Source organism: Staurois parvus, unplaced genomic scaffold, assembly GCF_062004578.1.
Source record: "Staurois parvus isolate SC_StPar_1 unplaced genomic scaffold, SC_StPar_1.0 ptg000027l, whole genome shotgun sequence".
In the NCBI taxonomy this organism is placed as follows: Eukaryota; Metazoa; Chordata; class Amphibia; order Anura; family Ranidae; genus Staurois; species Staurois parvus.
The window spans coordinates 5,177,184-5,199,480 of NW_028317823.1; the positions used below are offsets into that span (position 1 = coordinate 5,177,184).

A 22,297-nucleotide genomic window follows, 5' to 3' on the forward strand; every position below is an offset into this window, starting at 1 on the left:
GGAAAGAGCATCAGCCCTGATATTTTTGGGTCCTGGCTTGTACTTGAGAGTGAATTGGTAATTAGACAAGGCAGCAAGCTACCTATGACCAGTGGCATGCAGCTTGGCTGTAGTCAAAACATAAGTGAGGGAGTTATTGTCAGTTCTCACCTCAAACTGAGCCCCATAGAAGTAATCATGCAGCTTTTCAACAATAGCCCACTTCAGGGCAAGAAATTCCAGTTTGTGAACAGGATAATTATTTTCTGCTGGGCTTAGACTGCGACTGATATAAGCAACAGGCCTTAGTCCTCTGCGGCGATAATAGCCACAAAAGCTCAAGAAGGACCTCAGATCTGTCAGATTTGTGGGACGGGCCAGGTTACCACAGCCTCCACTTTAGCAAGATTAGTTGCTACCCCTTCTGCAGATACGATGTGGCCCAGAAAGTTTACTGAAGAACGGGCAAACTTACATTTGTCCAGGGAGAGTTTCAGACCTTCTCTCGTCAAACGATCAAGCACTTTAAACAGTCTCTAATCATGCTCCTCCATTGTGGAGCCAAAAACAATTATGTCATCTAAATAGACAAGACATTGAGTGGGACAAAAGGTCTCCCAGTGTCCGATCCATTAGACGCTGGAAGGTTGCAGGTGCACCACTAATTCCCTGAGGCATTCGAGCAAACTGGAAAAACTCCAGGGGGCAAATAAAAGCTATCTTTTCTTGTTCTTCCTCACTTATTGATACTTGGTAATATCTGGATCTTAAGTCCATTACTGTGAACCATTTGCTGCCTTTCAGGGCATCAAGAGCTTCCTCAATGCATGGTAGCGTGTATTGATCTGGGACCATTCGCCAGTTTAGAGTCCTACATATTTGCACTCCACCATTTTTCTTTCTGGCCACCACTATTGGGGATGCATACGGGCTTTTAGACTCAACAATGACGGTTTGATCTTTCAATTTGTGCAAGCACTCTCGAACATCATCCAGATCTCTAGGAGTTATGCGCCTGGATCTTTCTCTAAAGGGGGTGCTATCTGTTAGGCGAATACTATGTTGAATACTTTTAACACACCCGACATCCATGTCATCAGTAGAGAAAACATCATTGTATTCCATTAGCTTCTCTTCTAGTGCTTGTTTGTGCTCTTCAGGACTATCAGCATCATTAAGGTGTAAATCTAATTTGGTTTCTTTCTCCTCGACCATGGCAGGGTAAAAACTAATGGTTTCCACTGGGTAACAATAGGCTACCTCCTGCCAGGCTGGTATTATAACTGGGTATGTGGTAACATTACGTACAGTAACAACATCCATTCTTGGACATTTTAAACAGTAGTCTTTCCTTTCTGGTACTATCTCCCAGCCATTCTTTGCAGCCTCTTTTGGATCAGTCTCTAGCAGGAAAAAGCTACCATTTGCACCCAGTGAAATTTCCACATAAACCCGCAACACTCTCACTCCCCCGGCTGGAAGCTTTATGGGATGCCATGGATTCCCCACACATCCTCCAGGAAGATCAGGAGCAACAGTTTGGCAGATATTTTGAAGTTCTGGAGCAACAAAGGAACCTTATGAAAGCTGCCTCAACGGCTTCAACATTAGAACCCACAATCATAGGAGCATACTCATTACCCCCGGGTGGAGGGCTCACATAGGCAATGACTTTAAGTAGGGGATCCTCATCAGCTGTCACACCGGGAATGCAAAGTTCAACTTCTAGACAACCATCCATAAAAACAGCATTTTCTCCCACACCATAAACAGGCATAGTATCCATAGGTTTCAAAGGGAGGTGGCTTAAGTGTTGCTGATAGAAGGGCCTGTAGATAAAAGTCAGCTGAAAGCCAGTGTCAAACAGAGCAGTAGTGGGTATATCATTAACAAAAAAATTGAAATCTGCAGCCTACTCCAAGCAGTTTAGTGAACATTTGTTTTCTTGATTTTCCCTGTTTTCTTTTATACATTCGTCCAGCTTTACTATGAATTTCAGAACTATCAGCAAGCAGTGGACACTGACGAACTGTGTGGCCTGTTTGTCCACAGCGGAAACATTTAATGTGGAAGAGAGGCTTATCACTGGAGGTTTTATCAGCAGATAGAGCTCTAGGCTGTGGAAGTCTACCAACTTTGTTTTTAGCAACAGTCTCATTTTTGTTGTCACCCGAAGACCTCTGATGAACTTCGCTTTTAGAAGGGGTACTAAAAAGGATATCAGCCTCCTGTTTCTTTACTTCAGTCATAGTTTCAGTAAAAGTAAAGTTTCTCTCTCTCAAAACAACTCTTACGACCGGTGACATTGGGTGATGCGGCAGTAACCACTTATGATTTGAGCAGTCCTTAATTTATCAACATCTGTAGGAGAGATGACCTTTTCAGTGAGCAATCTTCCCAGAAGCACTTCTAGCCTCCTCACAAACACAGAAACATCCTCTCCCTCTTTATGCTTTGTCTGTTTAAAATCAGCAAGCATCTGATCCGGGTCACGGTGCAGTCCATAAGCATCTGTCAAAATATCAATATATTCTTGAGCACTGGTACTCACGTGTGTCCTTGCAAGCTCTAACAATAATGGATGCTGGTGGTGTTAAGCTTTCCATGATGCGCTGTTTTTTCTTTTGCTCTGAGCAGGTCCATTCTTCTATCACTTGTTGTGCAAAATCTTTCCACACTTCAAAGCTTTCTTCACCAGCAAGGACAGGTAGCACTCCTGAAAAAGCCTTTCATTTGCGGTAAAAATCAGCATGTAAATTCTGAGCAATGACTTCAGTGACTTTTAGCAGCAGATGCTCAATATTTGTTTCCTGCTTAGTGGCTGTAGCAGGCAACATTACAGAGTCTCCTGATGAAGCCGTTGTATTCAATGGTTCACACTTTACAGGCAGGACTGGTAACTTTCGCCTTACTGGAGGTGAAATCACTGGAAATACTACAGCACAACCTATGCTTCAGCCCCCTTTGGATTTATGCAAAAGGGCCCTTTAACTGCATTTAAATCCACCTCACTGAGACAGAGATAATGGGTATACCGTTCAAAACTCTCATCCTCTTTTCTTTTATCCACAAGAGTGGCATACTGCAAGGTTTCATTTGCTTTTAGTGCCTCCCACAGTCTGTGGGAACAGTGATAAACACATATGAAATAGCAAATGTCCTTTTAGGTGGCAGTCCCTCTTCTAGGGCCCACTGCCTCACAGCTTCTGTTGATAACAGTGACATGGTATTTCCGTAATGTCCTGATCCAAGATAAATCTCAGCAGTACCTCCAAATGTAGCGCTATTTGTACACTCTTTGTGGCTACTGGGGTGTGATGTCGCCACCTGTATAGTAATTAGGAGCAGAGTCCTTATAATCTGTGTGATCAGGATAAGATCTCTAACAAGCGCTAGTGCCTCAACTCAATTGGGGCTTGTGGATAACAAGTGAAATCCCAATTGAGAAATGTATCTTCCACATAGACAGTAATCCACACAGCATTGTATATGAAAGCCCATGTATTAAGGAAATAACATTCAGTGAACCATCCAACATAAAGTATCTTCCAAACAGGAACATTAAAGCATTAACAGTCTTTTTTTGCATGTCTCAGTGAGGGGAGACTGCAACACTTACGGTCTGAACTCTCTCTCTCAGGAAAACCCACACTCAGGGGAGGACTGACAACTCATGGGGCCCCTGGGCAATAGGGGATCATGGGGCCCCTGTGTCCTTGCCCAAACTCAAAAAAGCCCATGAAAAAGGTACCAGGGGCATCTCATGGGGCCCCCTCCTGACCCCGTCCCTCGGGCAGTGCCTAAGTTTCCAAATGGTCAGTCCGCCCCTGCCCACACTTCCTCTTTTTTTCACAAGTGCTCACTCTGATGACCTCATCCTCAGTGCCCAGAGAGCATAGCAGTCATATTGGAAAAGGGCAAAATAAACACTGAATAATAGAAATATACACTGGAAAATGGGCAAAGAAATTATCACATCATTACACTTTGTTTCATAATTTTAAAAAATTACTTCCTTCCAGAAATCCAGTAAACTCCTCACTACCTGTAATGGACTGACAATGCTGTGCTAAAATTTCAAACAATGTTTAAAACCCTGCTAAATAAAGAGAAAAGGAATAAATCCTAATATTTTGAATCAATAAATGTATTTACTCAAAAAATAGCTTTAAGAACCACCAGCGTGGAGCCCAAACATTATGTTTGGGCTCCAGGCTGGTGGTTTTATAAGCTACTTGTTTTTGAGTAAATAAAGGTATTGATTATTGATTATAAATATTAGGATTTATTCATTTTGTCTTGATTTACCAGTCCCCTAGATTTGTCATCAGACGTAACCACTGTGCTCCTTCTTCGGGGCTTTTTGCTGTTTTTGTAGAGTTGTGTAGGTTATGATGACAATGCCTAATTGAGGTGGAGATGTACTGGTATATTAATATACTATATCTTTTGATTAACCTCTTTGGGAATGTTTTAAACCCTGTCTTTCTTTAAACTACTAAATGCCACCATGTTATGGAGGTGATGGGGGGTTATCTGTAACCCTAATACATTTCCTGTCCTAGCCTACTCCTCCATAGCTACAGTATAGTGTTTTCACTATAGGACAGAAAGTGTTATACTGGCAAGATCACAAGGTTAAAAAAAAAAGAAAAAAGCCCCAAAAATGAAAACAACTGCAGCCATCGCTTGTAAGGACCAGTGAGCTGCAAAAGACTGAACTTTTTGTTTTTAAAACTCAAAAGAAGTCTTGCTTCCTTTTTTTTGTATTATGTAAGAGGTGTAGAAAATAGGCAGCCCCATAAAATTCTAATCTATCTTTGTCAATAGAAGATACTAGCGATTGCATTTTTATTGTATCATCACAAGAGGGCCGAACAACTTCCTGTGATAATAGGAAGACACAGAAGTGGGAACTAAAAATCTAACAATTTGTTTCCAGTAGGACAGTGATTACAGTGAACATATCCAGTCACATGTAATTAAGAGTTTTCTGTGTTTATTACAGCTATTCCTAATAAAGCACTTCTGGTTTCACCCGACCCATCCTTCGCACAGTGGAATTATTTACCGTATGTGCAACAAAATTGGCGCCCCAACGTGGGGCCAGGTGAAAGGAACGGCGAAAGGTCACGGAAATGAAAAGGAGTGACTACGCTGTCCGTGGTGAAGTTACAGAAAAACACTACGAGTATGGATATCGAAAAGTTGCAAGACAAAATCAGTGAACACCTGATTCACATGACAGTCGATGATCTCATGGAGACTTGCCAGTTTATAAAGGCCTCTGAAGCAAGTATGGCAAAAGGAAAAACCCGGCGTCATTACATGCGGATAGTGAATGAGGTGTTAAACGAACTGGTAGAGACTGAAGTGAAGAAGTGGTGACACAATTTCTGCAGGCAACTAAGAAATTCATTGGTGAGTTAGAGAAGAAAGATAACATGGAAGCACCAAGCGATAGTGACAAAGACCCTCAAGCGGAACAACAGTTAAAGGATTTAAAACAGCAATACTACAGTATACAGGAAAAACTTCAAGAAACGACCAAGATGATAGAGGAACATATGAAAGAACTTAGCACTAAAGACAAAGACTCAAAAGAAAGTCCTGCAAAACAAGACCCTAATCTAGTTGCTCAGAGACTTTCCCATACTAACTTGCCATAAGTTACAGAAAGGATTTTAAAATTGCTGGTCAGATAGGTGAAAAGGAACAGAATAACAAGCTGTCTTATACTAACCTCATGCACCAGATTGACATGGGACTGCAAAAGGGATACCCCGAGTCAGAGCTTGTGGAAGCTGTGGTGAAAGCCATTAGTCCCGGGTCAAGTCTTAGAGGCATGCTAGAACTGAAGAGTGGACTGACCCTAGTGCCACTCAAGAGAATCCTTAAAAGCCATTATAAAGAGGAGAATGCTTCCGAACTATACCAACAATTTATCAATATATCACAGAATAGTAAAGAGACTCCCCAGAACTTCCTATTTAGGGCCATTACATTGAAGGACCGTTTTATGTTTGTTTCACAAGGGGAAGGTTCAGATGAACACTTTGGCACTGAATTTATACAAAAGAAATTCTTAAGGTCAGTGGGCACCGGACTGAGAAGTGACCATATCAAGTTCCAACTAAAATAACACTTGGACGATCCTACAGTCTCAGATGAGTTGCTCATAGCAAAGATGAATGAGGCTACGAACATGGCGATGGAAAGGGAGCAGAAACAAAGGAAAACTCAGTACAGTAACCTGACGAAGGGAAGAGAGTGTCAGGCGAACATCGTCCATTGTTCTCACGTACCAGGCACCCTCTTTTTGCCTCCACCACAAGTAAGTAGTCTGTCAAAGAGTAACTCCGACCTTGAAAAGATAGTAATTCAGTTGCGACAAGAAGTGTTCGATATGAAAACACTTCTCCAAGATTCAAGAATTTGACAAGAGCATGGCTTTAGAGGACCTAGAGCAACTGTTGGTCAAAGGACAGGGACTTGTCAATGTTGTGAAAAGACTGATCAGAGAACTGCATGTGACCATTGCTTTAACTGTGGTCGAGCTGGACATAGGGCGAGACAATGCAGAGTAGCAAAACAAAATCAGTTAAACGGGAGAAGGTTGCTGTTAAGGGACCGACAGTAACCTGTGCCAGAACCAAACCTGCGTCCCAAAGTGCAAATTGTGTCAGTAGTAAAGAAACCAGTCCCCAACCTACCATCAGTGTGTGGAAGTACTCACTGTCTCCAGCCTTCATTGATAATGCTAACCTGAGAGCCAGCATTCCATAAGGCCTGGACAGGAGTGTTGTCTATTTCACAGTTCACAAGGCATCTCTTTCCAATAAGACCCAGTAGCTTGTTGTACTTTTTCAAGGTGATGCAATTAACATTGGTTGGCAATTTTTCAGCTGTCGGGGATAGCCTTTGAGCAGGGCAGGTTGGCGTTTTCCTCCAGTAGTCTGCATTTAACTTTCCAGCCGGGGGCATCCAATTCCTAAAATCCAAGACATGCTGGACAGTCTCGGAGGATGTTCATGGTTTTCTGTGCTAGACCAGGGGAAAGCATACCATCAAGGATTTGTGGAAGAAGCCAGTTGACCATTGACAGCATTCATTACACCTTGGGGTTTGTATGAATGGATCCGAATACCCTTTGGTCTGAGCTCTGCACCAGCTGAATTCCAACGCAGTATGGAGAAATGTTTAATAGGACTGAGAGATGAGATTTGCCTGCCATACTTAGATGACAACCTCGTCCATAGTAAATCATTCCAGGAGCATGTGAAGCATGTCCGGTCAGTACTCCAACGTTACCAACAACACGGAGTCAAATTAACAGCTAAGAAGTGTGAACTTTTTAAAAATAAAGTCAGATTCCTGGGCAAGATTGTGTCAAAAGAAGGCCACTCTATGGACCCGGCAGACACGGCACCTGTTCTTGCCTTAAGAAACAACCAACCAAAGACTGTTGGAGAACTCAGGAAACTATTAGGGTTCATTTCCTACTGTCGCCCTTACATTCAAAACTTCTCCAGAATTGCCAGAAGAGGAGGAAACCAATCCCAAAGTCAAAAGGTCAACTTCCATCCTATCAGTCTATAGCCTGGACTGACCATCATCAGGTAGTACTGAACCAGCTCATTGAAGTGTTAACTCATCCTCCAGTTTTGGGTTACCCTGGTTATTCCAAACCCTTTGTTCTTCACTGTGATGCCTCGCAAGAAGGACTAGGAGCTGTATTATACCAAGACCAAGAGGAGAAACTAAAGGTGATTGCTTATGGGTCTAGAACTCTCACGCCTGCTGAGAAAAACTACCACATGCAATCAGGAAAGCTCGAGTTTTTAGCAATGAAATGGGCAATTTGCGACAGATTCCGAGATCACCTATATTACTGTCCATCATTTGTTGTATATACTGACAAAAATCCACTAACCTATGTCCTCACTACAGCAAAATTGAATGCAACAGGACATCGATGGATTGCAGGACTAGCAGACTTCAACTTCACTATTAAATATCGTCCCGGAACAAGGAATGCTGATGCAGATGTACTTTCTTGTATGCCATTGAGTCCTGAACAATACATGCAACAATGTTCACAAGAAGTAGACCCCAAAGTCATCACTTGCATAACCCAAGCAATTCAAGCACATCAAAAAGAAAGGATACTTTGGCTATGTCCAATGACGATTGCCAATACAACCGATGCAGCACCAAAGAAGGTAACTCAAATACCAAAAGAGACAATAAGAACCGCACAGAAGGAAGACTCTGTGATTGGAAAAGTATGGAAGTACAAGAGCCAAAACAAGTTTCCATCCAAACAGGAACGACAGGGTGAAGCTGTTGATCTTTTGATACTTATGAAGCAATGGACCAAACTTTACCTCGACAACAATAAAATTTTGAGACGGAAAACATCATCTGGTTCTCAACTAGTGTTGCCCAAGTTGTACCATCACTTAGTGTGGAAGGAGTTACATGAAGAGATGGGACACTTAAGAGTAGAAAGGACTGTAAATTTAATCAGAGAAAGATTCTTTTGGCCACATATGCAAAGGGACACTGAGCATTACATCACCCGCCAATGTACTTGTCTGAAAGACAAACAGCCAAATAAACCTGTTTGGGCCCCGGTAAACAATATTGTTACAACTTATCCTTTTGAGATGGTCTCCATTGACTTTCTTCATCTCAAGAAATGTAAAGGTGGATATGAGTATATCTTAGTGGTAGTAGATCATTTTACAAGATTTGCTCAGGCATATGCAACCAAGAACAAGTCCGCAAAAACTGTTGCTGACAAAATATTCAATGATTTTGTCTTGAAATTCAGATTTCCTACCAGAATTCACCATGATATGGGTAGAGAGTTTGAAAATCACTTGTTTTTGACATTAGGGAAGCACTGCCACATCCAAAATTCTCACACAATGCCATATCACCCAGAAGGTAATGGGCAAGTTGAAATATTTAATCGTACCCTGCTATCAATGCTTCGTACCCTGTCACCAGAATCCAAAAAGGACTGGAAAAAATCACTAGCAAAGGTAGTCCATGCATATAATTGTACTCGAAGTGAAGCTACAGGACAATCTCCATTCTTCCTACTGTTTGGAAGGTCTCCAAGACTACCCATTGATAATATGTTTGACACTCCAGTAACTGAAAAATACAAGACCTACTCTGAATATGTGAACATATGGACAGATAGAATGTCTGAGGCCTATAAGGTTGCTTCAAAAATAGCTACTCAAGCTGTACAGAGAGGAAAAGAACACTATGACAAGAAAATTCATGGAGCTGAACTGCTACCAGGTAGCAAAGTTCTAGTCAGAAATCTTACAGAAAGAGGAGATCCAGGAAAATTGAGATCATTTTGGGAAGATACCATACATGTTGTTCTTAAAAAGAAGTGTGCAGACAGTCCAGTGTATGAAATCAAACCAGAAACTGCAAAAAAGGCCGAACAAGGATTTTACATCGCAACTTACTATTGCCATGTGATTATCTACCTAGAGACCCAGGTCAACAGATACCCAAAAGAACCAGTGCAAGGAAGCAAGGGAAGGATCGAAATACAACTCAACAACCTACACAGACATCTGAGGGAGAATCAGAAAATGAATCAGATCGCGAACAAAGACACTGGAGAGCTTTCATCCCTGTCACCCAGCATGACCACCCAGAGGAAAGTACAGAGCTAAACCCAGAAGCTATTGAGTTTTACCCACGTCAGCTGGAAGTAAGTGAGTATGATTTAGAAGGAGTCACAGAGACTGAGCCTATAGATCAAATTAAACAAAGTGCGTATGCATTTGGAGGTATAGAAGAAGAATGCCAAGCAACAGAGAACACAGAGAAGCTTGTTGAAAGTGATGTAGAGGAGAATGAGGACCTTTCAGATTCACTTCCTTAATGTAGAATACAACCCTACAGGAACAGGAGACAACCAAAGATTTTGACATATGACACTTTAGGTCAACCCAGTAGTGTTACCAGAATTTCATCTATACAGGTTATACACAGTATTTCTACATTACCTGTTGACTCTAGCTGGTATTTCAGTTCAGAATGTTTTGCTGAAGACTATAGAAGTTGGTAGAAGTGATTATGTTTATTGATCCATTGTTTACTATTTGGGACACTATACCAAAGTTAATTACCAAAACCAGAATAATTATATGTTATTTTTCTGTTGGTTCAAGTAAGGAAAAATGTAATTGCATTTGTACTGCAGATATTGTAGGTTAAGCAGAAACAGTTTTAGGTGAGAGAACTAGATGTTACAAAGAGACAGATTCGGACAATAAAAGTACAGAGCAGTAGGTGACAACGTTATGCTGCATTGTTGATGTACAATGGGTATTCCGCCATTATGATATAAAAAGGTATAAAAGTAATAAAATGTTCCCTAGTTTCTCATCACCTTTGTCTAAACTTAGTAACCTATACAAATATGTATAGAAAGGGGTTTTACTAAATAGTTGGTTACACGCAACTATATCTTGCCAGGTACTATAGCGCTGTGGGCCTGGTGGGAAGCTGTGATGTAATAGGGAGTAGATGTCACAGGGAGGATGTTTCCTCAAGTAACTTGGTTACTACTTACCATTGGCTTCCTATGGTTACTACTAGACAAGTAAAATAATGTTTTCTTAATAAAATTCTGCGTATGTCAGGGACGACATAACAATTTTGTGGGGGAGAGTGTAAGAGGTGTAGAAAATAGGCAGCCCTATAAAATTAAAATCCAAAGCCTAATACCTAATATAACTGTAATCTATCTTTGTCAATAGAAGATACTAGTGATTGCATTTTTATTGTATCATCACAAGAGGGCAGAACAACTTCCTGTGATAATAGGAAGACACAGAAGTGGGAACTAAAAATCTAACAATTTGTTTCCAGTAGGACAGTGATTACAGTGAACATATCCAGTCACATGTAATTAAGAGTTTTCTGTGTTTATTACAGCCATTCCTAATAAAGCACTTCTGGTTTCACCCGACCCATGCTTCACACAGTGGAATTATTTACCGTATGTGCAACAATTACAGTGTTCTGTTCCTTGTGTAGTACTTTGTCCCTTCTTTCTCTGTGCTGTGAAAGGCCATCTATGTGGCCACACAGAACTTAACCTCTTCCATCATGGCCTTCCAACATTGCATCAAGCAAGGATAACAGGTGCTTATCCTTGGCTCCAAACATTTGCCCAAGACAAGCATCAATAAAAATTCAGAGAAAGGAGTGCATATTAGCCTCCCATCCCTTTTGCTGATGCTTGTCTCGGACAAGAAATAAGTTCCAGCTATCAATTCAGCTGCCTTCTTGCTTGCTGCGTTGACGGCTGGCTGTGGGAGAAGGGGAACCATGCTGTCCGATCATGTAGCTAGCCTTCCACAGTACATAGGAAGTTGACACAAAGTACTACATATACTTTTCCCCTGGGGACAGAACAGTAATAGTGAAAAAAAAAGAAATGTGATTTCTTCTTTAATAGGGAGCCATTTTTTTTCTGTGTCATGACCTGTTGCTGTGATTTTAGCACCACAATTAAGCTGCCAAAAGTCACGTAGTTCTAGCCTAAGATGAATGACTGCCAGCATAAATCTCTCAGCAGTAGGAGATTAAACCTACTACAGTAGCTATCTAAAGCCAAAACTTTCTTAGTTTTGGATGGAATGGGAAAGTGCTAAAATCCCTGTTGGGCATGCTTGTTCTGTTAACAACTTACGCAGGGCATATATTAATCACTTTTTGGTTTTTGTTTAATCGGCAGTTTGAACAAAAAAAACAAATAACCCGATTCCCCCATCCAAACACTTAAGAAGGATGGGGGAATCCTTCCTGCTTTGCTATTGTGTTCTGATCCTTCCCCGCCATCTGAACAAATTTACCAGTGTTGCTGGCAATAGCATGTGTCACTGGAAAAACCTGACAGGCTGGTTGCACAGAAATAGATTGACTTCTGTACAACCAGCCTGCCCATGCATGGATCAAAATTCAATCAATCTATGGCTGCCGATAGACTGACTTTTCCTCAACCAATGGGACACAGATGGCAAAAAAATGAACAGGGGTTTTACCCAGTCCCCACTTTATCCATCACTAAAAAAAAAAAAAAGATACCAGCTAAGACGAGTATTAATGGCTGTATCTTTAAATACAGGTAATGTACATTTGCATTTGTTTAATACTCATTCATTTCCTTCCAGCCTGACCCCATGCACTGTACACATGTTTTAATTAAACATGAGGGTCACAGGTCTGTGTGATCTGGCAAACAAGGATAACATCAGGAAGGATTTGCATGACAATGTGCATAATTACACATATCTTCTCTAAACCTGCCTCTCCTACACCAGCCAGCTGTATAAATGTCATCTTGTGGGCCTCCTGCTGATGATACCACAGTGTCTTGCTTTAGGTTTTTGCAAACCACAATTTTGCAGGTTCCAAGAGGATAGTCTAATGCCATTCATATGCCTGCTGTTCATTTAGCCTTGATATGGAGATTGTAACCTGGTGAAGAGGGTGGGTATTTAAAGTGGACCTGTGCTGCAAATAAAGCAGTACAACTAGCCTAAATAGTTAAAAACAGGCATCAAGAAGAGTCTACCTATATATCCTTTTTGTCTTCATGAGTGCACTGTGAGCCCTGAACTTGGGGAATGTGATTTGCAATGGCAGCTTACAGCTCTGAAGTAGGAGCCCTGCAGTATCTCACATTACTCAATGCAAGCCTTCTTAGATCCGAAGTAGGAGCCCGGCACCACCCCACATTACTCAATGCAAGCCTTCTTAGCCAAAAGAGATCACAGCTCCAAAGTAGGAGTCCTGCATCTTTTCACATTACTCAATACAAGCTTTCTTAGCTCCAAAGTAGGAGCCCTGCATCTTTTCACATTACTCAATGCAAGCCTTCTTAACTCTGATTTAGGAGCCCTGCACCACCCCACATTACTCAATGCAAGCCTTCTTAGCCAAAAGAGATCACAGATCACAGCTCCGAAGTAGGAGTCCTGCATTTTTCACGTTACTTAATGAAAGCTTTCTTAGCTCCGAAGTAGGAGCCCTGCACCACCCCACATAACTCAATGCAAGCCTTCTTGGCCAAAAGAGATCACAGATCACAGCTCCGAAGTAGGAGCTCTGCATTTTTCACATTACTCAATGCAAGCCTTCTTATCTCCAAAGTTGGAGCCCTGCGCCACCTCACATTACTCAATGCAAGCCTTCTTAGCCAAAAAAGAATACAGATCACAGCTCCGAAGTAGGAGCCCTGCACCACTTCACATTACTAAATGCAAGCTTTCTTAGCTTCGAAGTAAGAGCCCTGCACCGCCCCACATTACTCAATGCATGCCTTCTTAGCCAAAAGAGATAAAAGATCATAGCTCCGAAGTAGGAGCCCTGCACCACCTCACATTACTCAGTGCAAGCCTTTTTAGCCAAAAAAGAACACAAATCACAGCTCTGAAGTAGGAGTCATTCACCACTGCACATTACCAAGTGCAAACCTTCTTGGCCCTAAAGTAGGAGTCCTGCACCACCTTACATTATTCAATGCAAGCCTTCTTAGACAAAAAAGATCACAAATCATGGCTCCAAAGGAGGAGACATTCAACAATCCACATTACCCAGTGCAAACCTTCTTAGCTCAGAAGTAGGAGCCATGCACCACCCCACATTATGCAATGCAAGCCTTCTTAGCCAAAAAGAACACAGATCACAGCTCTGAAGTAGGAGACATTCAGCAATCCACATTACTCAGTGCAAACCTTCTTAGCCCTGAAGTAGGAGTCATTCACCATCTCCCATTACTCAATGCAAGCCTGTAGTAGAGAACAAAAGAAAAGAGCGCACCAACTTTGCGCATTACCTCAGTAAACAGTTCTTGAATTTATTGATAAATTATACTCACAAGAGTAGCAGTAAAAAAGGCATATAACATCCATAACCAACACAGATCAAAGGTCAAAATTTTGGCAAAACTGACAGAAACACTGACACATAGAAGCAGAACGCCTGCTATGAATAGGAACTGAATCTAAATAGAATACTTCTATCATTAATCCAGGTGCTCATTATTATTATTATTATTATTATTATAATACAGTATTTATATAGCGCCAACAGTTTGCTCAGCGCTGTACATTATAAAGGGAGACATTACACGAGACAGTACAGTAACAATACAGTACAATATATGAGGGGTTCGAGGGCCCTTGTAGACCTTTTAAGCTCTAAGGAAGAGGGACCCCCCTTCTAAATGCATCAGCTTGACCAAGAGTTTATCTCCCTTTCCGGATGGAGCTTGCACGTGTCTTTTAACCCTGTGTTGGTTATGGATGTTATATGCCTTTTTTACTGCCACTCTTGTGAGTATAATTTATCAATGAATTCATGAACTGTTTACTGAGGTAATGCGCAAGGTTGGTGCGCTCTTTTCTTTTGTTCTCTACTACAGTCTATATCAAGCTTCCCCAGCTTCATGTTAGAGTTGCACAACCTTTGATCAGTATTGGATGAACATTACCATTTTATTGGATTAACCTTTCTCTGATCTGAGCCCCTGAGCGCAGGAAGTGGTGGATGTGACTCAATTCAAGCTTTATTAGCCAAAAGAGATCACAGATCACAGCTCCGAAGAGCCCTACACCACCCCACATTACTCAATGCAAGCCTTATTAGCCAAAAGAGATCACAGTTCTTGAGTAGGAGCCCTGCACCATCCAACCTTATTCCATGCAAGCCTTCTTAGCCAAAAAAGCACAGTAGAAATGCACTTGGGAACGTTCATATCTTAGTCCAAACCCACCTGATCCTGCCAGGAAGCTGTCACTGCGTCAGTCACAAGTGGCTGAGACATTCCCCAAGGGGGAGTGCCCTGGCCACAGATGGTTAGCAAAGTACAAGTGACAGCATCTTGGTGGGATCTCTCAGATGGGTTCAGACTAGGATTCTTGTAGCACATGCACCAGCCACAAATGATGGACATAATGTCCAAATAGAATGAGCTGACAATAAACCAACAAAAAATTACTATTATTATTATCATGCAGAATTTCTATAGCGCCAACAAGAGGGCAGACAGTACAGTTACAATACAATTCAATAAAGGAGGAATAAGTGGACCCTGTTCGTTAGAGATTACCATCTAAAAATGTTCATTAACTCGGTCATTAAATATATGGACAGCTGCGTAAGAAAAAAATTAGGATGGTGTCATATGCACGCCACAGACTGTTCCATTGGCATCTGAACAATTTACTCCATTCAGATATTTGGAGATACCATGGTGGAGTGTCAGCTGACAGTCAAAAGGCTCCCTAGAATCTTGTGCTGAAAAAAATGTGATATGCATACATAATTTGTTATGCAAGTTTAAATACTTAAATATTTTAAAAGTTTAAATAGCACAACCAAGAATATCGGACAAATGATCTTTTTGCATACTAGACTCATATTGAAAATGAATAGGTTATTAAAGTTCCATAAATTCTCATAAGACAGAATCCAGCTTTAGAAGTGATGTAATGTATTGTAATTGTATTGCATTGTAAGGTATTCTTTTGTTCCCGAGTATGTGTAGTCTTGGTCATTGGATTTTTTTTGTAGAAATACTATACTAATTACACAAAAATCGTTTGTTCTGTTATCTTACGAGAACAAATGTTTGTGCTTGTACCTTTGTATAATTTTGTATGAACTGTTGTAATAAACTGTGTACTAATGATCAGATTATCAGACGATTGCTCTGTAACCTGTTTTTTTTTTCGTCCAATTTTTTCATCGCATGCTTTAGAGTTTCTAAAGTTTGGCTTAAATAATTTTGCATGTAGAGTTAAAACCATAATCTTTGTTTACATTTGTCTTTCTAAAGGTTGTAAATCGAAAAACTAGAAGATTGCTGGACAAATACAAATCATTTCATGCTGCTTGTGGTATTGCAATATGTATTTTTACAGGTAAAACGCCATTATTATTATTAGTAGTAGTATTCATTAAAATGATTGTTATTATTATTATATTTTGTTACTAATAACAAATACAGTATCTTTTTGTTATTTCATCGCCATCTTCAATAATGAAAGGTGATTTACTTTGGTTCATGGTGAGGCTTATTTTCAATTTTCAGGGAGAAATTTTGTTCTGCTGGGTGACAGTGTCTGCTCATGACTGCAAAATACAGTAACACACTTTATATGTGTATTGGAATTCATTCTTAGAGTGCATGCACTGTACAGCCACAACTTTTTTAAAATTCAATTAGAGTTGGGAAGGATTTGTACTGCCACTGGAGGATCAGTTAGACTGGTTGTACACAAGTCAACCTATTGAGCGACTTGTGTACAACCAGCCTGTTGGGTTTTTGCTGAATGATTGATGCCATCGGCTATAGTCACTGCTGATCATTGCATTCTGTTTCCCTAGTGTCCAAATACAATAGCTCAGTGGGAAGGACTGACTCCTTTTCTTCCTGTTCAACCAGCTGGTTGAATAAAGAAAAGTGAATTGTGTATGGTCAGTGTTAGAGAGATTCCTTCACTTCCTGTCTTGTAAAAAGGTTGCCTCCCCCGGTTGATGAGTGAGTAGAAATCTCTCTAATGGCAACACACTGGTTAGCAGTAGAAAAAAAAAAAAAAAGCGCTGAGGCATAAAAGTTCTTGCGTTGAATGGCAGTTCACTGTGTTTCTAAAGATTATTTAGGGTTATGGATGAGTGGAGTGATGTTGGCAAAATTGATTTTGCAACAAAATTACCGAACACTGTCACGTTTGCATATTTAGGGTAGTATAGTTTCTTTAATTGAGTGTTCTTTTTATTTCTTTTTTTTTTCCCTTTTCTGTGTATTTAATTCTTATTTAGGTACTATAGCTTTCAATTGTTTTGCCTATTAAGGGTAGTATGGTCTCTTTACTTTCATGTTCTGTGTATTCATGTTTTTCCCCTCTTAGGGGTACTTAATTATTTGTGTACTGTGACTTTAATTTTTTTATTTTACTTTCTAGCTGTTCTTTCTGTAGAAAAAAAAAATAATGAGGCAAATGAGTGGCCATTTTGAGGCACAATAAAAGGTCCAGGATATTGAAAGCAGCTTCTGTGAGCCATTTAAAGTCCACTACATCCTTAACCCCTTCTCGCCGACGTCACACAAATATGCAGCCTCATGGAACTGGGCTTTTTTCCGTGGGGCCGCATATTTGCGTACCTGTCTTTTTGCTGGGAGCGCGCTGCTCAGCGTGCTCCCAGCACTGACACCGCAGTGTCACTGAGAGCACCGGGTCCCGTTCTGACGATCAGGACCCGGGATTCCCGGTCCCGGGTCACATGATTGCTGTGATAGTCTCTGATTGGCTATCACAGTGATCAGTCACTGTGCAGCCCGGCCCGCTTGTTTTTTTCTCTCTCTATGAATGGAGGAGAGAGATAAATTGTTTCTCTCTAACTCCTGGCATAGAGAGAAGAAAAAAATGTAAAAAAAAAAAAAAGAAGATAAATAATTATTAAAAAATAAAATAAAAAATAAAGAAAAATACCTAGATCAAGGTTTGATCTAGTTCAGTGCCAGGGTTAGTGTTTAGGTCAAGGTCAGGGTCAAAGCTCAAGGTCAAAGGTCAGGGTCAAAGGTCATGATTTTAAAAAAAATTGGCATCAGTGTCAGTTAGTGTTAATGTCAGTGTCAGTGTGTTTTAGGTAAAAAAAAAAAAAAAAAAAAGACAAAAACAAAATGCGCACTATTGTTTCTGGGCTGTACTACGGGTACAAACAACAAATAACATACACATATATGGTATCGCTGCGATCGTCAATAGCTGGAGAATTTATTTTGGGTTGTTCTTTGGTGGTAGGTTATGGTCGTAACAAGAAACACACAGCTAAATAAAAAAAATAGTTTTTTTACTATTTTGGGCCAGTTTCCCTTTGATAATAAAAAAAAATCAGGAGCTATCCATTACCATTTACCACCAAATGAAGCCCAATTCGTCCTGAAGAAATCAAGGTATAATCCACCTGGATGTACAAAGTAGTTGTGGTGATATGGACGGTTCTACTATCACATGTCAACGTTGCAGAATTGTGCTTAGGCATTTAGATTTGTTTTACCCTTAGGCGTGAAGGGGTTAAAAACCACCAAACAGTAAATTTTTCATTGCATTTGTCATTGACTTCAATTAATTTTGGGCTGCCTGCCTAAGATAACTCCCAACTCTTTTGTGTGAATAATTACCTAGTCATGCTGTGCTATATGGGCATACCTCGGAACCTATTGGCTTTTGCCCAGAGATACTGGATTTTCACTTAGGTTAGCAGCTCTCTGTGCTCAGTTTTTCATCTGCTTGCTGATTGATTGGAGTCATTGCAGGGGTCCAAAATAGCTGCTGGAAGGAGGATTGTGATCTCTCCTCTCTCCAATGGTAGCCTACTGTGGGCAAAAGAGAACAGTAAAAGGAGGTGTCTGCTGGGAACAGACCACCTTCTCACTGTGGGCACCCACTGGAGAGTGTGGGCAGGACGCCTTTCTTCCTGTCCCCCCCCTTGTCATGTGACATATTACAGAGACAGGAAGGATAAGCTGCCTACCAATCCTAGATGGCCTCTGTGCTGAGAGGGAGGTCTGAATTTTGAATACATGGAGGATGGGGGGAGCAAGTCAACCTCAGAGCTCCAAAGACCCCTATAGCCTCTCTACCTCTATTACAGCCTTCCAGTCCTGCTCCCTCACCTAGAGCCACACAGGGACCCTTTGTTCAATTCACACCACAGAGCCCTTCATCTGAACCTCTCAGTTCGCCTGCTTTCTTTCATCCTATTGACATGAATACCAAGACAGTCCTTCTTGGACTTACACCACCGATGCACCAGCATTTTTTCTCCCCCTGACAGCATTTTTCCTAACACTGGCACAGACAGGGCCGTGGATAAGGGGGTACCACCAGTCCTTATGTATGGGGCCCAAGCCAGCAGGGGGGCCCAAGCAACTAGGTGAATCGGATGTGGCTAGGGAGAGTGATCAGCACAGCATGGGGGGCAATTACTAGAACCAATCCCCTGTATGGATCTCTCTGCAGCAGCTGAAATCCGGCTTCTTCTCCTCTTCCTTCTGCTGGCTTTCACCTGCTGTAGAAAGAGCCATACAGGGGATCAGTTCCAGTAATCCACCCCACCCATCACCCTCCCTGTGCACCATATGTTTCCCCCTGCTGCCTAAGCCCCCCTCTATGCCCCCACAGTGCTGCCAGCTTCCCTCTGCTCCTTACCACAGGCACGCACACAGTATGATCCTTTAGGATGGAGAGCGGGGGAAGGTTCCGGTAAATATGTCACATTTACCAGCCCCTTACTTTCCTGAATGAACACAATGAGTGACTGGTACTGATCATCCACTGTGTTCGTTCATAACCAAAGCATAGTAAACTGTGTTATTTTGGGGGGGCACTGTCAGGTTGGCTGTAAAGGGACCCTGTGCTTTCTAACAGCAGCCCTGGAAGCAGGGATATTTTTTTCTCACTGATATCAATGAAATTGCATTTATTTCCTATAAATGGTACCACTGAGGTAGGGGGACTTTTTTCTACCACTGCCATGGCATTATTTCCTTTCGGTGACACCACCAAAGGCATTTTTTACCTTACAATTATGCATTTTTTCCTTCTTCACTGTTAGCCCCACATTTTATTGTGGGGAAATGTGTGTAACCGTTGTGCACTATTTTGGTGCATGCTGCAACCATTAGACGCATTTTGGCTGACCTGGGACCGAAGAAAGTAAGTGACTCTGGAATTAGGAAGGTTATGAAGTTAAAAATAAAGATACAAGTGCCCTATAAAGTATGAATCTCTCATTGTATTAAGCATTAGCAATTGTAATAGCAATGTCTGCTTATGTCTTCACAAATATGGCTGGCATCAAAGTAATGGCGCTTTTTGGGATGTTGTAAGATAAATTATGGCTTGTGACATGGTGGAGGTCAGTGCAAGCCTCCCTTATCAACTCCTACACTATCTGTACTATATTTATTGCACTGCTGAGTCTGTTAGTCAGCAAACAAGATGGAAGGAGGAGGGAGAGTGAGGGAAAAGGAGGGGGGCACAGAGTTCTAAATAGCAAGCGCCATCACCATGGAAACAGTCAGAATAAGATATACAACCACATCAAGATTTTTTTTCTTCAGAAAGCCAACAATTGACTATTATTTAATATTTAGTGCAATGGGATTTTGATTGCATGATTTAGTCAATAAAAGCAGTGCTGAATTCAGTAAATGTAAGCATTTATTTCTAAACTCTAAAATAAGTGTATGAGGAGTGAGAAAGTAAAAGAAAGAAAAGGTTTTGAGGTATAAATATGTCGTATGGGGGACAGCCATTATACAACTGATATTGACTTGCAACCATCGCGTGCATTCTGCTCTACCAAGCCTTAAGTGTACAAAGTTTACTGAGTGGAGATGGGCGCTGGATGGAGCACCATGTTGGATGCACTAGTTTTTTATTGGGGCTTTCCTTGCCAATGTATCCCACCTGTGTTACACCCATACCCCTTTTACTCAGGTCAATTCTTCTTTCCAATTTATGTTACACACATAACCCACCATCCCTTCCCTTCTTCTCAAGCCCTGTAGGGGAGGGTAATAACAACCCATTGTGGTTCCCTTTCTGGCCACTAGATATCTCCACAATTAAAAGTAATTTTCACCAGTTTGATTGCTTTTACAATCAAAAGCTGATTGCAAGTGATTGAAATGGATGAAACATAGCTAAAAAAAGTGGTTGGACAGCATTAAAGATCATTTGGTCAATTGACGTTTATAGCTGACCTAGAATTGGGAAACCTTATCCTTCCAACAGATATGACACTTACAATAGATATTTTATAGCTGCTCTTTTACCCAGGCCTAGTTTGTCATGCTGGAAATTGGCTACCATAATGTTAGAGGCCCATGAAATTTTTTGGGGATCTCATCCTGATTCTAGATCCCGTCCCTTCATGACACCACTAATGTAATCCAATAACAAGAGGCACAACTGGGCTGGATATGCCCGTGATGATGTAATCCTATTTATCTCGACATAGTTACATAGTTAGTCTGGCTGAAAAAAGACAAAAGTCCATCCAGTTCAACCATTAAAAAAAAAAGTTATAATCCTATACTCACAATTGATCCAAAGGAAGGCAAAAAAACCCAGCAAAGCATGATCCAATTTGCTCCTGCAAGGTAAGGTTCAAAGAATTGTACATGTGCCAAAAGAACCTTGGTGCCTCTATTTGGATATATTTTTTATTGGTTGCTTTTTCAGCTGGCATTTTAAGGAGGTAAGTTGTTGCCATTCATGCATTTTCCCCAGTATGGGTTGTTTTCACTTTTCAACATCTCCTCTACCCAATGACACATGAGATACTTCTGAGCTAGCGGAAATTGATTTAGTTTCTAGAACATGTGCCTAACATATGATCTCAGCAGCATTAATAAATGGGGCATGGCCTGTCCTGGGAAAAGCTACACTGGCAGTGTGCTCCAAAAATAATTACCCTGCCCCTCTCAATAGAGGCCACATTTGTGTACCCCCCAGGGTACCTGCCTGAAGAAGATCAGAAGGTGCATGTACCACCCTTAGGGTTCTTTCATCATGCTAAAGCTGACCATACATGTTACAATAGGGTGACCAGATGTCCCCAGTTTTTGGAGACAGTCCAGATTTCAGGTTGTCTCGTGGAAAAAAGTGTCTCTGAATTTGTTCCCAGTTCTCCAATTGCATCCCTGGTGCCTTGGCTGCAGTATATGCCTGGCAACATTTTGCTTGGGAAGGGCTGGGGGTTCAATTCACTAAAGAATATCTCATGAGATAATTGAATCAAGTGATACATTTTCTCCAATTATCTTGTGAGCCTTCTGAGTTATTTACCTCACAAACCAAAAACATGAGGTAAATAGCCCATAAAACGGTGAAGTCAATTTAGTAAAGGAAATAAATAAATTAAATATGTAGTGGTCCAGACATAAGGTATTTGAGGAATGTAAAAATATAATAGCCAATGTGGAAGAGTCTCTATCTTTTTGGATCAGTTTCTCAACTTTAATGCATAGAAACCTAAATATGGAAAAACACATAATCAATTATCAACTGGGGCTCATTTATGTAAAGTATAACTAAAGGCAGGGCTGCTGTTAGAAACCACCTGGCCCCTTACAGCCAACCTGACAGGACCCCCCCAAACCACAGGGCCCCATAAAGCCAACCTAACAGCCCCCCCCCCCCCCATTCCCAACAAAAAAACCATAGTTTACTGGGCTTCAGTTATGAATGAA

The 22,297-nt window shown here is 41.1% G+C and overlaps 1 protein-coding gene across 3 annotated transcripts in view; it reads left to right on the forward strand.

Annotated features, from left to right (window-relative positions):
* The window catches only part of NOX4 (NADPH oxidase 4), a 352,340-nt gene that overhangs the window by 78,194 nt on the left and 251,849 nt on the right, over positions 1 to 22,297 (forward strand). For all 3 annotated transcript variants that reach the window (XM_089656614.1, XM_089656605.1, XM_089656621.1), the window contains exon 4: positions 15,869 to 15,953. In XM_089656614.1, the coding sequence (XP_089512740.1) occupies positions 15,869 to 15,953 (85 nt within the window). The remainder of the gene's footprint in view (positions 1 to 15,868; positions 15,954 to 22,297) is intronic.